This window comes from Micromys minutus (genome assembly GCF_963924665.1).
Source record: "Micromys minutus genome assembly, chromosome: 11".
Classification (NCBI taxonomy): Eukaryota; Metazoa; Chordata; class Mammalia; order Rodentia; family Muridae; genus Micromys; species Micromys minutus.
Genome location: NC_137980.1, coordinates 28,720,979 through 28,737,560, shown reverse-complemented (window position 1 = coordinate 28,737,560; position 16,582 = coordinate 28,720,979). Strand labels below are relative to the sequence as shown.

The window sequence follows — 16,582 nt, the reverse complement described above, 5'->3', positions numbered from 1 at the left end:
TTTAAATTTTCATTTATTGTTATTTTGTATGTGAACAGGCACACTCGGGCACCTGTGCGATGGCACGTGTGGAGCATGGAAGGAAACCTTGTGCAGTAGCTTCTCTCCTACACTCTAGGTCCTGAAGACTGAGCTGTCACTGGACTCTGGTACCAAGGATCTTTATCACTAAGCCATCTCTTGAGCCCACCAAAGCATTTCTCTCTTATTTTCTTTGTTTACCTTTTCTAAAGTGACATTTTTACTCCCTTAGACTTTGTGATGAGGTAGCCTTTGGTAGTTATTACTCTAAGTTATCAGAAGGGAGAGATGCTCTTTAATAAAGGAGCTGGCATTGTTCTAAAGGCTTGTTAGAGGAATCGTATTATAAGAGGCTGGGGAATGACAGGAACTTCTGCAAAGATCTCACCTCCCTGGTCTGGATTTTAAGCAACTAACTGAACGGGCTGCCCCAGTCCTCCCCCTCCCATCTCTTCCCAAAGCAGCATGTAAAGAACGGCTCGTGAACGAGACCTTTGGTAGACTTTATTCCGAATTCCCTTTTGAAAAGCCAGGAGGTAATTCCGTCCATCTCCAGAGAAAACTTCAACAGCAATAGGCTGAAACAGAGACGAAGACAATGAAACAGATTTCACTGTGAATTGAACTTTTTCACTGTGAATTCCTACAGTGTTCATTTCTGACCAGAGAGCACTCAGATTCATGAATGCTCTCTGTATTGAGGCATGCAGTCAAAACGTTTTTCTTATTCTGCTCAAAATTAAAGAAATCTTTAAAAATTGAATGATGAATAGTAATTCAAAATTATTATGCTCCTGAAATGATGAAGATGTAAATTCTTATATAAAAGGGCAAACATGCACGTGAGCTGGGGAGTGAGGAGCGCAGGTGGGAGGGAGCCACTGAGTCAGAAAACACAAAAGCATTCTAAGGCGCTGCGAGTCCTGGGACTGGGGCTCCAGGCAGACCGTGAACACAGGTTTCACAACACCAGTCCACTTAAAAAGGGTACTTTTTGGAGCAAACAAAAGGGTGAAGCGTTCAATACGTGCTGTCTACTCACCTGCAGCAGATACCTCCTTTTATGCACCTCCTTGATGTCTTCATATGCAAAGATGCTGCAGGTTCTCTTGAGTTGGCTGGGACCTTGCCTGGCACCTCGAGGAATAATCGGTTCATGCATGCTATGAAAAGGAAGCACACAAAAACACAGCAGTGCATCAACTCACCGGTCAACGAAGGAGGTGCCATTTTTCAACAGAAGACTACGCGGGCAGATGATATGTCAGAGTTTTCCGTTTAAAATGAGAATAATCTATCAGCTCCTGGTGAATAGGGAAGCCCTCTGAAGATTACCATCAAAACGTTTTCTCTAGTGAGGACCAGTTGGCACAGGGATCCCTAGAATCATTTTCTTTCTTTCCAAACCAGAATAGAAGGAAGTGACCTACAATATTTTGATATGGACCCATCTTTATGTTAATAAAAGTCTTACTTTCCCAGAACCACAAAAGATGATTAGAAAGTTTTTCTATACAGAAGGTCTCACGGAGGTCATCATATGCCCTTGACTAGTGAAGAAAGGGATTATCTGCAGTGTCCCTGGGAAACTGTGCCTCATCAGCACCACAGTCAGGTGCTCAGCTAAAGGAGGAGACAAAGCCCACGTGTGTCTTCTGACCAGAGTTGATCCATTACCCATGATTACCCCAGGACTGCAGGAGCAGAGAGGAAAAAGAAGTCAGCACAGGTGACTATCCAAGTGTGACAGCTCCTCTTTCATTAGCACTGCTCCTGGATTCTTCCTATACCTGTGTGCATGCATCTAGGTGTGTATGGGTGTGTCTGTGTATGCACTCATGTGTGCTGGAGCAGATATGAGTAGAAGGCACCAGGTGTGTCCTGTTCTGCCACATTCCTTTGTGACAGGGTCTCTCACTAACCCTAGTGATTTCCCCATCTCAGTTACCCAGCCTTGGGATAAGCAGGTGTCTGTGTGGTGCTTTGAATATGTTTGTCCCAAGAAGTGGCACTATTAGGAGGTGTGGCCTTTGAGACCCTTCTCATAGCTGCCCGGACGAGATAGTTTTCCTCTCCACTGCCTTGGATCACAACGTAGAATTCTCATGGCCTTTTCCAGCACTATGTCTACCTGCATGCTGCCACGCTTCCTGCCATGATGATAATGGACTGAAACTCTGAAAGTGGAAGCCAGCCCCAATTAAAAGTTTGCCTTTATAAGAGTTGATTGGGTCATGGCTTCTCTTCACAGCAGTAAAACCCTAACTAAGACACCAGGCTTGTGGCTTTGTTTGTTTGTTTTGGGGGAGGGGGTGGGTACTGGGATATGAACTCGGGCTCTCATGATTGTGTAGGAAGCACCTTCATTATTTTCTTGATTAATAATTGATGTCAGAGGGGCCAGCTCACTGTGGGCAGTGCCATCCCCTAGGCAGGTGGTGGTGGGTTGTATAAGAAAGCTAGCTGAGTGAGGAGCCAATAAGCAGCGCTCCTCTAACTCCTGCCCTGACTCCCCTCAATGAGGGATACTGGCTGGGAGGATAGGAGGCAGATTGACCCTTTCCTCCATAAACTGCTTTCTCAATATGCTATTTATCACAGCAAGAGAAACTAACTAAATGATGACTATGATTTGGCAATATAATGCTCATGATGCAAAGACATAAAATAATCTTTCATTTGAAGAACAAGCACCTTCTCTTTAGTGGAAATGACCATAGACTCCCGAGGCACACATAGACTGGGAGGTGACATGTCTTAGGACACTGGTTTGGGATTAAGAAACAACGCAAATCCATTTGCTGTCATCCAGAGGCAGCTTTACATGGTGTCTCCTCACGCATTTACTTACTTTGGAGGTAAGGTTTCAATGTCTCTTATTTCCCTGGTTGCAGTCATGGTGAACCCATCGATCACGTAAAAATGCTCTTTACCAAAGAGAAGCAGCCCCTCACTGGTATCCAGGCCCTGGACTCGGGCGCAGCGGTACATGTGTTGGATCTACAAAGGAAGTCACAAATATCCTTTCCTGTAACTTCAAAACGGTTTGGATAATCTCTCTCTTTTGTTACTGTTACAGTAAGGTCGAAGCTAAGCACATTAAACCTGAGTTCATGCTCTGCCTGTAATGTGTGTTCTAGGAGGGGGCAAGCATTTGCTCACATCATCCACTTGGGCCTGCACCCTACTCAGGACCCCACCTCCATGCAAGTGCCTCTGTGCTAGAGTCTGTAATTGAGGCTGCTGTTCTCATGAAGGGCACACACAGAAAGCCTGGTAGAACAGAGGTTTGCAGAATGCATGTAGAAAGAATACAACAGGCAAGAGGGCATACTGCCAATGCTCTGCAGGAATGTGAGCCCCAGGAAAGTTCCAAGCTCTGTGGCTACAGCCTCTGCAGACGTGGTCGGGGCCTCAATGCCTTGGAGCTGCTCTGTCCCTAACATGCACCGTGGACTTGTAAGGTTCCTGTGAGATAAAGCACATGACCACATCAGACTTGTTGACTTCTCTTCCAGAGTTCACTGTCCTTTCTGCATGAGCCTCCCAGGAGCCACAGGGTGGAATGCACCCCTCACTCCCCACCCAGCCTGACTCCTGTGTGAGCCCAGCTGAGCAGATGCTCTGTTTCCTCACAGGGCAGGTTACCGAATCTCTCAATGTAGCATTGTTTTCTTTTCAAAAGGCTAATTCTTAGTGAGCATTCCTTCTCGTTCAACTCATTTCAACACAAGTCAAAGGGGGTAAAATCAGCGAGTGAGTCAGTCAAACAAATATCAGGTGGTATCATTTGAATCTAGTTCCCAAAGCATTTCAAACGCTGAGAAGGGGACACAGAATATCAAGCTGGCTACTGGAGCCTGGAGGACAGGGGTAGAAAGAGAAAGCTGTTTCCCAAAGTGGGTAAAGTTATGTGGGGTGGGGGTGGGTTGCAGTGACAACCTTTTATAAACTATTTGTGAGGCGATGGGTACATCTGTTAGCGTGACTGAATATTTATATGCACAGATGGGAACAGCACATTGCATCCTAAAGATGTGTACAACCACTCGTCAGTTAGAAATAAAATGTGAAGATAAAAGCATGGGTACGTTTTCTCAAATATCAACTCCACAGCACATCTGAGCCATTTCAGCAGAAGAGCGGGTTGCTTCTAGGGAGAGCCACACATTACAATTTATTTTATTTTACCTTTTTGAAACATAGTTTTTCATGTATGCCAGGCTGGCCTCAGATTCCCTGGGTGGCCAAGAATGACCCTCCCGCTGCACCTTCGAAATGCTAAGATGACCGCATGTAATCAGGGCTGGGATTTGAACCCAGGGCTTCCTGTGTGTGAGGCAAACATTCTACCAAATGAGCTGCATTCCAAGGCACAGATAGGTTTACTGTTTTCCCCTGGGGTGCGAGGGATGAAACCCGAGGTTCCATGCAAGTCGGACACCTGTTCTACGATCAAGCTCCGCCCTCAGCTTGACTTACTCTAAAATAACTGCTGTAATGTAAATGTGGGGAGGAGGGGATGGGAGGCAGGAGCCGACTGACATCACACGCACACTGGCTTTCTGAGTGTTCAGATGCTATAAACACAGGGAGAGCAATGTCAGCTGGGGTGGTGAACACTCCGGGGACAGAGCCTCCCTCTCAAGCGATCTTCTGGATGGATGACCTTCCATAGTTACATCATCTTCTTCTCCTCTTTTTATAGTTTCATTCGAAATTATTACATCTCCAAATTAAAACATCAGCACTGTTTTAATTATACACTGGCTTCTTATTACAAGCTCTTGAGGTAGGATAAATATCAAGGGCTAAATATCACAGGCAAAAGTAAGGGCAGCCTGCAGCCTTTGAGATAGGTGCTATCTACCTTCCTCCTGAAGCTAACTACCATGCCAAGGTTTCTGTGTCTTTACAGGACTGGGGTGCGGAAGACAGGAACATGAAATAATCAGCGTCGGATTACAAGCACATCATCAGAGGAAAATCAGAACAGTTCTACGGTACCTACTGCGCAGGCCACAAGCACTGAGGGAGGGTGTCTGAGCAAGGCTGAGCAGGCCAGGGAGACAGCCCTAATGGGGGCTACAGACTTCAAGACTAACAACGCAGGAATCACTAGCCTAGAGGTTTCACCAGTGTGGGTCCTGGGGAGGGGGTGTCAGAAAACACAGTATGAGCAACGTTCGGAGGCTAAACCACGGTAGGTACATGAGGACCAGCATGGAAGCCACGGAAGGTGCCCAAGCTTTGAGGTGGGCAGGGGCGAGGTGGGCAGAGCAGGGAGGCATGGTAGGCAGCTTCCTGTGAGTGAGTTAGTGAGTGTGTGTTTGAGTGAGTTTGTGGAGTGTGTGAGTGAGTGTGTGTGTGAGTGAGTGAGTGAGTGTATGAGTGTGTGAGTGTATAAGTGAGTGTGTAAGTGTGTATGAGTGATTGTATGAGTGTGTAAGTGTATAAGTGAGTGTGAGTGTATGAGTGTGTGAGTGTATAAGTGAGTGTGTAAGTGTGTATGAGTGAGTGTATGAGTGTGTGAGTGTATAAGTGTGTGTGAGTGTATGAGTATCTGAGTGTATAAGTGTGTGTGAGTGTATGAGTGTGTGAGTGTATAAGTGGGTATATATGAGTGTATGAGTGTGTGAGTGTATAAGTGAGTGTGAGTGTATGAGTATGTGAATGTATAAGTGTGTGTGAGTGTATGAGTATCTGAGTGTATAAGTGAGTGTGTAAGTGTGTATGAGTGAGTGTATGAGTGTGTGAGTGTATAAGTGAGTGTGAGTGTATGAGTGTGTGAGTGTATAAGTGAGTGTGAGTGTATGAATGTGTGAGTGTATAAGTGAGTATGAGTGTATGAGTGTGTGAGTGTATAAGTGTGTGTAAGTGTATGAGTGTGTGAGTGTATAAGTGGGTATATATGAGTGTGTGAGTGTGAGTGAGTGGTAAATGTGAGCTTAAGGGGAGAGCCCTGAGCAGCTAGAGTTTGCAGAGATGTTGAGGAAAGAAGCCCCTCGCTCATACAGCTGGGTAGCTCATCCCCATACATGTGTCTGATCAGGACCCTAAAGAGAGGTGTGGTCCAACAACAGTCACAGAGGAGAGTGAATCAGGGGTCAGTTGTGAACCCATTTCTGATGAGACTGCACTGTTGAGTGTAAACAGGACAAAACCCTTGCTTGGCAGGCTCTGGTGCCTTGTCTTAAGGGTGCTAAGCACACTGTGTCCTCCCCTCCCCCCACCCCTTGTCTTGAGAGGCTAAGCACACTTCCTCAGAAACCGTACCTTCTCCCCCTCCTCCAGCAGGCGCAGCAAGGTGGCGTTGTCCGTCTTCTCCTCGTCCTCCATGGAGCCGCTCTCAGCAATCTGGTCTTGTAGCTGCTCCTGGGCCTCCTCATCTCCTCCGTCAGGTGCAGACCGAGAGCGCTTCAGGGGAGGCTTCACAAGGCCTAGGACAGAGACCAGTGCGGTCATTCAGGGACAGTTTGGTTTCAGAGTTGGCCACAGTGTGGGCGGTCTCTAATGGCCCACATGCTAAAGCTTTGGACTTCGGTCTGGTGCCGGGGGAGGGGTGGAATTTTTAGAGTGGTGCCTTGTGGGAAGAATGAGGCCATCAAGAGATGACACCTTGGAAGGGAACATTTGGACCCAGCCCCTTCCTATCTGCTTTGTGGCTGCCATGAAGCAAGCATCCTTGCTCTCCCCGTTGCACCTGCTGTCTTGCCACAGACCTCACAACAGCAGGTGCGACAGCTCTACCCTGAGTTTACTTGTCCTGTATCACAGTCACAGCAGCACAGGGCTTCTTGTACACGGTCCTGTCTGTACATCAGTCAGAGAGCTCTGGAGAGCCGTCAGGCGGTGGTGTTCAAGGTCAGCCAGGGAGGCTTGGGATTAAACACTGCATGTCATCTGCCTTGTGAACCATGGTTCTCCCCATTATATAAATGGGATGAAGGTTCTGTCTACCTCAAGTGTGTTGGGGGCTAATTTTGGAAATGAATGCTCAGGGACTCAGACGAAGGCAGCAGAGTGCTACATACTTGACGTGTTGTTTATAGATAAGTAGCTGTCTGAGAGGGGCTGCTAAGTGAGGAGTTCCTGTCACACACACACACACACACACACACACACACACACGTGTGTTATAGCTCACTAAGAGGGCTCATGGAGGTTGTGCCACGGATCAATTAAAGTAGCACTATGATTCTTCATGCATGAATGAAATCAGTCAAACAGTGGGTCACAGGGAACAGGAATAGAACTCCTTTTAATAACACAGATCATTAATTTGCAGATTAAGAAAATACTTTACTGCCCGATCTTTGATAACTTCGTGAAAAATTGCAATAGAAGAAATAAAAACCAGTGGGATCCTACAATATTAAACACACACTCTGTGCCTTCAGATCCTTAGCCACACCATCAAAAGCGACACTGTGCTCACTACCAACACTCTGATAGCATTCCGGAATGTGGCCCTGCTGAAAATCCTATCCATTGAACACAAGCGACTGGAGGCCCTGGCCTGCTTGGAGAAGACACAGGAGAGGAAAGCAATGGAGAGAGAAAGAGCACAAAGACAGAGGACACAAAGCTGCTTCACTCTCAGTCAGGAGCCGCAGCCTCCAACTCTAGAGATCAGAAACAAAAACAAAAAACAATCAAGTTTAAATAGCCCCAACCTAGGTCACTTGACTAACTGTGGGCCAGCCTTGGCATATTTGGGGGAGCCATGGCTTTAGACCTCTCTATAGCCTTGCTGTGCAGTGTGAGCAGAAGTGGAGGGTTCCAGCCTCTGCTCGCCTGGAGTGACTAAGAGTATGTCAGGTCCGAGAGGACTGTTTCAGTGGGAGCAGGGCAGTGCATTACATTACTCTTTTAATTTACTTCCCTGGTTGTGAGCCATTTTGTGGGTTCTAGGGATCAGACCTGGGTCCTCAACAAGTCAGCCATCTCTCCAGCCCGGAAACACGATTTTCATTTACGGACAGTTTTAATATTAAATTTTAATCGACTGCCTTTTAACTAAAAAAAATTAATTGAAAGTTCTTAATTTACATTCCAGGGCTTAGTTTTAGAAAATAAAAACAGTTTTGAGTTTGCAGTCATTCAGACCCTTTCAGAAAGTGAAAGAAAAGGTTAATTTATACACTCAGCACACACTAGGTCTTCACATGGCAGCAGAGTAGGGAAGAGAAAGAATCTGCAAATAACGGGAGAGGGCTCAGGGAACCTGGCCGAGAGCACGTGCGGAAGCTGTAATCCCAGCACTGCTGTGGCTGAGACAGGAGCATGCTCAGGACTTGCTGGCCACTCGGCCTAGCAGAATTAGCGAGCGACAGGTCAGTGAGAGATGGCACAGAATAAGGTGATGACTTTGGTGATGAAACCCACACAACACACACCACACAAAATAAGTCATCTCTGCCTTTGTGCACACTTACATAGAGAGCCATGAAGCAGTGGGAAAGACACCAGGGCTGGAGAGATGGCTCGGTGGTTAAGAGCACTGGCTGCTCTTCAGGGGTCCTGAGATCAAATCCCAGCAACCACATGGTGGCTCACAACCATCTGTAATGAGATCTAATGCCCCCTTCTGGTGTGTCTGAAGACAGCTACAGTGTACTTATATATAATAAATACATCTTTAAAAGAAAGAAACCACTGCACCTTATACAAGAGAGAAAACCGAAGCTCCACCCCCGGGCAGGAGCCAGACAAGGGCTAGAGGCGGACGCTTCGGGACAGGATTTATTATGTTCAGCTCCCTCACATGCAGGAAGGGGTATCAGCTGTGTGGAGCCAGAGACATAGCAAGCAGGCAGCCTCCTGTTAAGTCCATCCCTATACTAAAGTCCAGAAGCCTAAATTTGAGAACATTTCTTGCAGCTACAGAAAGACTGATATTTTTTACTGTTGTGTGCTAACACACATTGATGATGTTTCTAATATTTGTTTTAATTTTGTAATTATTTATTTACTTGCTTAGAATCAATTTTTCTGAGTGTTCTGCCAAACACACGCACACACATGCACACATGCGCACACACACCATCGAGCCAATGACTATGAGACTGACATGCATCTGTAGAGAATAAAGAGACAGACTTTTCTCATTCATAAGTCAATCTTTACGTTGTGACGCTCAAGTACACAGATATGCTTATACTCGGCCCTCCTGTTTGCAAATGCTTATATGTCTATATGTTGTCACATGGACGAAATACTCCAAAATGATTTCAAATCAGAATCCAAGAGGCTGACCTTTGACCTTAGCAATGGTGTCTTCTCCATGCTCTGGTTCTTGCTGGGTGGCTTCACCTTCTGAACTCTCTACAATAGTATCCTGAACAATGGCTGGGTTACCAGAGGCCAGGCGTAGGTAGTACTCTTTACTGTCATAGCTTATCGCTCTTCGGTACCGAGCAGGCTTCTAAAAAATAACAAAACAAAACAAAAAAATCCACTCAGTTATTTCCAACAACTACAATACAAGCTTGTCAAGATTTCTTTGTGTTCCTATTGTTTAGGGACTTTGCATAGACTAGATGAATATACACTAAATACACAGACTTTCAGACTATGGTGCTCCTTTAAAACAAACTCCACAGTTTTCTGTTCTTCCCAAAGAGAAAGAGACCATGTTTAACCGAATAACATTCCTAAAGTGGTGAAGTCCCATCTGCTCTGGTTACTGGTTACCTTCTCCTCTACCTTCTAAGGCAGCAGAGGAGAGCATGCCAGCCACGAGGGGGAAGTGGGCTGCAACAGCACTGTCCAGGCTAAGGGCCCGAGGGACACTTGTTCTCTTGGGACAATCTCAAGTGTTTACTTTGGGAGTGTGCAGGAAGAGCGTTGGGCCTGTGCTTGACTCTCCGCGGTACTGGGCCTTAGAGGACTCTGGAGTTCCAGCTCTGGCACACCTGCACCTCCTGACTCCAGAAGACAGCACACAGAACCAACACTAGATGGCACTGTCTGGCTGGTGACACCTCCCTTCTGTCTCATTGTCTGGTACTGTCTGGTACACATACTAAAGGGCATAGTACAAACAGGCATCTGATGAAAATATATTATCTAGGGATATAAAAAAGACTCAATGGTCTGGACACAATAGAACATTCCTTTCACAGAATGATCTTTAATCTGAGTTTTCTAACTGACCTAAACTTGTTTTCCTTCCTAAAACCTTATATAGGAAGAAAGTAATAGCTCAAAATCTCTAAAAATGTATTTAAATGTAGGCTGCTAAGAACAGGATTAGACTCAGGCTTTGGATCAAAGATTCTAAAAACTAAGGAATCTGAAACATGGCTTAGGCTTCCTCTTCAGACAGTGTTTTATTTCTCCTTTGTTACAAGTAAGAATATGCAGTCTTTTAAAAATACTTTTCCCCCACACTCTTAAAACCGATTTCCAACTAAAATGTAAACAGGTGCATGTGTGGGTGGGATATTTAGGACGAAACACTGGGCAGATTCAAGCGATATGCAACCGAGGCCGCAATGGCTTCCTCTGTGCCGGCCTGGGGAACTGACACTGGAAGGAAGCTGAGGGGTGCCTGTCGGTGGAGATGGAAACATTATGCAACACTGCACAGCATCAAAAAGCATCCGGGAATCTCCGGGGGTGGAACGTCCACCTCATGGGCACACGAACAAGGACAGTGCAGAGTGCGCTTTAAGTGAGAAAGAGACAACAAACTTACTACCTTTACGGCTGCTCTGTATGGAGTGAAATGGTCACACTCAACTCAAGACTGCTTATACTTTATTAAACAGAAAAAGATTTAGGAGCTTACAAGGAGGCTGGACAGTAACCAGAGTATCACCCACCCAAACCGCTAACATTTTAGAAATGACGGCATGGTTAGTGACGGGCAGGATCATGGGTTAACAGATGTACGGTGATGCATTTCTGCATCTACACTGAAAGTCCTGGGTCTTTCTGGGAAACCGAAACAATGAAAAATGTACGCCAATTAAACTTAAGCAGTGACCATACACTACGTTTTTAGAATAATTTCTTGACTGGAAAGCAGTTTAAAAGAGATAGTCTTGCACTCTCAGCATTTAAGATCGTTGCTTCATGTTTTAAAAAGATGACGGTTGCAGGCTGCCCATTACTAACATGCCCATAACTGGTTAGTTCCGAGTGAAGCAGCGCTTGTGAGAGGTGAGAGCTCATCCTGTTAGTGAGCAGTGTAGACCCTGGGAACAGCCAAGGAAGGGGGAGATGTCTCAGCATGAAGAACATCAGGATTTCCACCCCAGGGGGCTCACAGAGAGTAAGTGAGTCTTTCTGTTAGTCTGTCTACTGTCTACCGTGCACTAAGAACAAAGCTGTGGGTAGTCTGCATTCTGTGGCCATTAGTCTTTTACCTTCTGAGCAATGACATCATCGGGTGGCTCGGGTTGTTTACTTGGGATCTCAGACTGAAACCAGGGTATTAAGTATAGACACATAAGAGGAAAAAAAAAACAAAGATCACAAAACCAAAATTTCCTTGAGGACCATAAGAAATACAGAAGACACACTCAACTCCAAAAGAACTAACCAGATCTGCTCAGCTATTTACACAGGGTATTTCCTCCATGACTGAAGATCAGTGCCTTAAGTCAAATTTAAACACACCAAAAGTTTCGTGCCCGGAACAGACAAACTTAGACATCACAAAACAAAATGTCAGCCCTGCCATTATGGATGACCTCACAGGGGCTTTCAAAAGGAAAAACTCAAACACAAAAGCTAGCAGCAGAATCTCACGCCAGCCAGCATCTCCACAGTTTTCTCCCCTATGCACCCCCAAACAACTCATGTGGGTTAAGCTGTTATCTACAACACCCCTTGATACTTGAAAAGGAGGTAGATTGGTTGATGCCCACGGGTGTCATGACAGTCTGACATGTTATGTCCCTCCACCACCTTACAGACAGCAGCTCAGAAGAGCCAACAGGGGAAGGGGGTGGTACTGTCTGAGGAAGTAGGCAATCGTCTGACTGATGGAGGGCAAGTCTGCTGAGCGCTGGTACAGGAGACAGCCAGCCCTAAGCAGAGCAGATTCTGGGGAGCAACACCTTTAAATACTTGGTCCATGTGGTTTTAGTGAGTCTTGAGTTTGAAAAGAAGCAGCAAGCGCCTGAGACCAGAGACCATGAAGTTCCCGCCAGGAGCAGTCTGGGCGCGGACGTAGCTGTGTTCTCTGTCTTAGGAGGGTGGGGGGCACATGTGTGGTAGTCATTTGCCACAACTCACTGAACAGAACACAGTGTGAGCAAAAGGTTTCTGGGTCCCTGAAAAAAGTTTGTGTTTTTGAGACAGGGTCTTGTTATACAGTTCTGGCTAGAAAATCACTATGTTGACTCCGCTGGTCCCAAATCAAGACAATCCTCTGGTCTCTGCTCCCCAAATACATTGAAAGACTGAGCTGCCATACCCAACAGTAAGTAAAACCACTTTAAAGGTGAAAATCCGATCTTAGAATCCAGCACTGAGAAAGAGAAGGGGACTAGGTGTGAGTTCTTGGCTCAATCCTTCTTAAGATTTGTGATTTCAATGAATATGCAACTTACCCCAACAGAAAGTTATAAAAATACTGAACCCAAATTAATAATCAACAGAAGTGCTCTTACCATCTTTCAATATTGAAATTGATAAAACCCTATGGGACAGGTATGTGCTAAATACAGGAGTGTGCACTCTGATTTTTGCCGCATGCTTTACTGCACTAATTTAATTTCTAACAGAAAGATATAAAACAGAATTAGCTTTTTAATCATTGCTGGAGCCTTTGGCTTATGCAACAAAATAATGAAAATGTCTCTTAGAAAGAATGACCAATCTCAATAAACAAGGTACAAGACCGACTCATCGACTCTTGCTCCAACCAAGCCGGCCCTGCCCATCGGCCCTGCCCGTCAGGCAAACATCTGGCTATATTTTATAGGCTGGGTGGCAATGAGCTTAGGGAGTTGAGAGAATTTAACTGTGACCTCGAATTCTAAAGATTTAACACTTACTCTGAGTATATGGAGCTTAAACTTCATCAGAGCACACCTCCTGTGGCTCTCTTAAAGGCCCCGCCCCACACTCTCAAGTCTTCATTCCACACCCCCTCCCGGCTCACCTATGCTACCTTAACCTCAGGACCCAGGAAACTCACTCTTGTCCTTTGCAGTGGATATTTTTAAAATTTATTTTTAAGTTAACATATAAAATAATCAACTTCAGCATGAAGATATATATATATATAAACACACTCATTATGAAGATATATGTATGTATGTATATATATGTAATATATATGTATACATGTAACACACACACCACACACTCATACTTTGTTCTTCACACAAAAACTTCCGTCACAGCCACCCTCCCAAATTACTGTTTCCCTAAGAATATAAAAACTTCAGAATTGGGCTGGAGAGATGGCTCAGTGGTTAAGAGCACTGACTGCTCTTTCAGAGGCCCTGAGTTCAAATCCCAGCAACCACATGGTGGCTCACAACCATCTGTAATGAGATCTGATACCCTCTTCTGGTGAGTCTGAAGACAGCTACAGTGTACTCATGTAAAGAGATCTTTTTTAAAAAGCCCAAAACTTCAGACGGAAGAAGTCCCCCTAAACAAAGGGTGAAAAGGAAGTGATGAGAAAGACAAACAATACCATGAAGAGAACAGAGCACTGGGGTCCGGTAGCCCAGCATCTACCCGTGAGGCTTCCAGCCATAGAGCGGAGACCTGGCAAATGATTTGTGTGGAATAACTATGGGCAGCCATGTAGTCCAGCACGGCCTTCAACTCCTGAGCCTCCCAGGAGGCCTGACTTCAGTTCTGCACACTGGCATGGGTGCTTTGTCATGTGATCGGACTTTTAGGGGCTGCTGGTCCATGCTCTCGCCGCACCCCACCATCTAACCGCTCTGACCTGGACGGCTCTCCTTTTTTATCCAGGTTCTGGTGCATAGGACAGGGAAATCCTCCCTGGATCTGAGAAGGCTCCCGTGAGACCTACGTAAATGAAGCTGCACCTAACTTGCTCTAGGGAGCATCTAAGTGACTGCTCTGCAGACCCACTGGGTGCTGCTGAGTAACAGGCTGCAGGTATCGTGTGAGAGAAGTGGGTATGCAATGCCTTTCAGGTTCACCAGATTTTAATTTATCAGAACTCAAGTAAAAAGTATTCATTTAAAAATTTCACCAGATCAGATTAACTTCTGACTTGTACACAAACGTGCAATCTGTATTCTGGAACTGTCTCGTCTTCCTGCCCACCCCTTCACTCTGTGGTAAATGTATCAACAGTTCTCACCTGCCTGTATCTTCTACCACATAACCTATCTGAAAAACCCAGCTTCATATGGTACATTCTTGCCAGAAGTGCTTGTTTAGCTCTCAGAGGCTGGAGGGCTCCTGCACTTGGAAAAGTGCTGATAACACAGAGGTTTAGGTATGAGCCCTCAACAGCTTTCTTCCCAGTCTCCGCCCCAACCCCCCATACTGAAGCTCTCATGCACTTGATAATGAAGAAAAAGAACACCACAGTAAATTATATTATACTCACTTAAAGAGAAATCCTGAGCTGGTCCCATGTTTGGGAGAGAGTTTATCTTACGGCTTAGAATCTTGATTGACTTTGTCGCTGAACAATTTCCTACATGTATACATGTATTCTGACTGTCTTCTCCCTGCACCCGTCCCCTCTTCCTTAACCCCTGCCTGTCCTTTCCCCAGGTTTATTGCTTTTGGACATTTTGCAACCCATTTAATTTACCCAGGGAGGCTCAGCTTTACTGAAGATGCGCTGAAGCATTATCAGGTTGCCATGAAGGTTCTTCCTTAAACCCGTAAGGCATGACTGGAGGGAGGAACCAAAAACTAGATATGTGCTCTGCTCTCATGCAGGGGCCGGGAAGCTCACTCAGTGATGGGCTTTAAGACTCAGTTACACTAGCTCTTGATGGAGCCGGCAGCTTTGAGAAAAACAGCCTTTAAGGAACTATTTTCAATAATCTTGACGATGACCCATATTTTCTTTAAAAATACTGTAAGTTTTGTCCTAACAGCCCTATGAGGTAGAACCTGTTTCCCACTGTTAAACATTAAGTGTGGGAAACTAAGGGGTTCTGTAGCACGCAGTGTGGCAGCATGGCACTTGACAGTGGAGCAGTGAGGCTCCAGGGTCCGTAACCTACACCACTCATGGTGACGTCACCAGTTACAGTGCACCTAACGGGAAAGTGAGGGAGGGACTGGGCAGAGCGTCACGAGGCCGGCGTGTACTCACCCCCACGCTGGCTTCCTGCTCTGTTTCCGGCACGTAGGGATAGTGGTTGTAAAACATGTCGTTGCGCACCATTTTCTTCCTCATTCTGCAGGGCCCCTCCATCATCTCCAACATCCATTTGTCTAGGTGGGAGCCGATGGGGGGGCCCCACAACCCTCGCTCCCGTAGCAGCTCACACTCGATCTGACACCACTCCTCAGTCACATACTTCAGAGCATTCTGCTGGCGCTGGAGGAAAGAGGCTAGGTTGGTTTCCCGACAATAAAAGAGCACAGCTAACTTGAAACGGGGTAGCAACGGGGAAGCGGATTCAATCCAAGTCATCCCAGTAAACACTATAAACGGTGTTCTACTCGGAGTTTAAGGAGAGAAAGCTAATGGTTTTATGAGACGCGGGGTTTGCTGGGGCCCAAGAATGTGGCACTTGAAGTAGCTAGCGAACATCACAGCCAAGGATGCCAGACACATTACCGCCACTGTTCCGGATGCTCACCTCCTGATACTCCTTGTACTGTGTGTCCACCAGGTCGCGCACAACGGCGATATGTGTAAACATCCACTGGGAAATCTCCTAACAAACCATCGAGAAAAAGGCCTTCAAGTTTCCTGATTGATTGATTGACTGACTGATTGATTTATATTGAAAATTAACAGTGCCTGACATAAATGCTGAGCAGTGAGTTAGAATCTGGCCAACACGCTGTAGGTAACAAAAGCAAACCCGAAAAATGATGACTTCTACAACAACCAGGTTATGCGGTAGCCATCGATCCACAGCTTCCCACCCCAGTACCAGCATTCTGGCTCATGGGTGCAGTTAGCAATCACAGGAACTGCCTCAGCTGCAGAGAGGCGCCACAGTCCCGCAGAGCCAATGCATGGCTGAGCTGCCGTTTGAGGCTCAGTGGCTTCAGCCCAGTGCAGACCAACTAAGTCTGACAGATCAGTGTGGCCTATGATGTCCCTCAGCCACACAGAGTGAGGCAGATTCCAGGGAGGTATCCCAGGAAATACTTCCCTGTTCTCTCCATAGGGACGGACTCTTGGGTCATTCCCTAACCCCACCTCAAAGTTCCCTTCTCAGAAGCTCAACGTGACACATCATATGTTGGGTACATGCTAACTCTTTCAGACCCTTCCCCACACTGCCCCTGCCCGAAGGGTCAATTTTAAGGATGAAAGGTTTAAGGAGGGAGCTGAGATTTAATAAAAGGAATCTCAAGTATTTACAACTAGACTATGAAGGTAAACACTCCTCAGTTACCACTGTATGCTTCC

At 46.0% G+C, this 16,582-nt stretch overlaps 1 protein-coding gene across 3 annotated transcripts in view; it reads right to left on the bottom strand.

The window, feature by feature from the left end:
* WDFY3 (WD repeat and FYVE domain containing 3) overlaps positions 1–16,582 on the bottom strand; it is a 217,632-nt gene that overhangs the window by 24,751 nt on the left and 176,299 nt on the right. For all 3 annotated transcript variants that reach the window (XM_080924896.1, XM_080924897.1, XM_080924898.1), the window contains exons 42-49: positions 15,798–15,875; positions 15,305–15,532; positions 11,397–11,450; positions 9,280–9,448; positions 6,298–6,461; positions 2,873–3,021; positions 1,064–1,184; positions 514–599 (exon numbers count right to left, since the gene is read on the bottom strand). In XM_080924896.1, the coding sequence (XP_080781022.1) occupies positions 514–599; positions 1,064–1,184; positions 2,873–3,021; positions 6,298–6,461; positions 9,280–9,448; positions 11,397–11,450; positions 15,305–15,532; positions 15,798–15,875 (1,049 nt within the window). The remainder of the gene's footprint in view (positions 1–513; positions 600–1,063; positions 1,185–2,872; positions 3,022–6,297; positions 6,462–9,279; positions 9,449–11,396; positions 11,451–15,304; positions 15,533–15,797; positions 15,876–16,582) is intronic.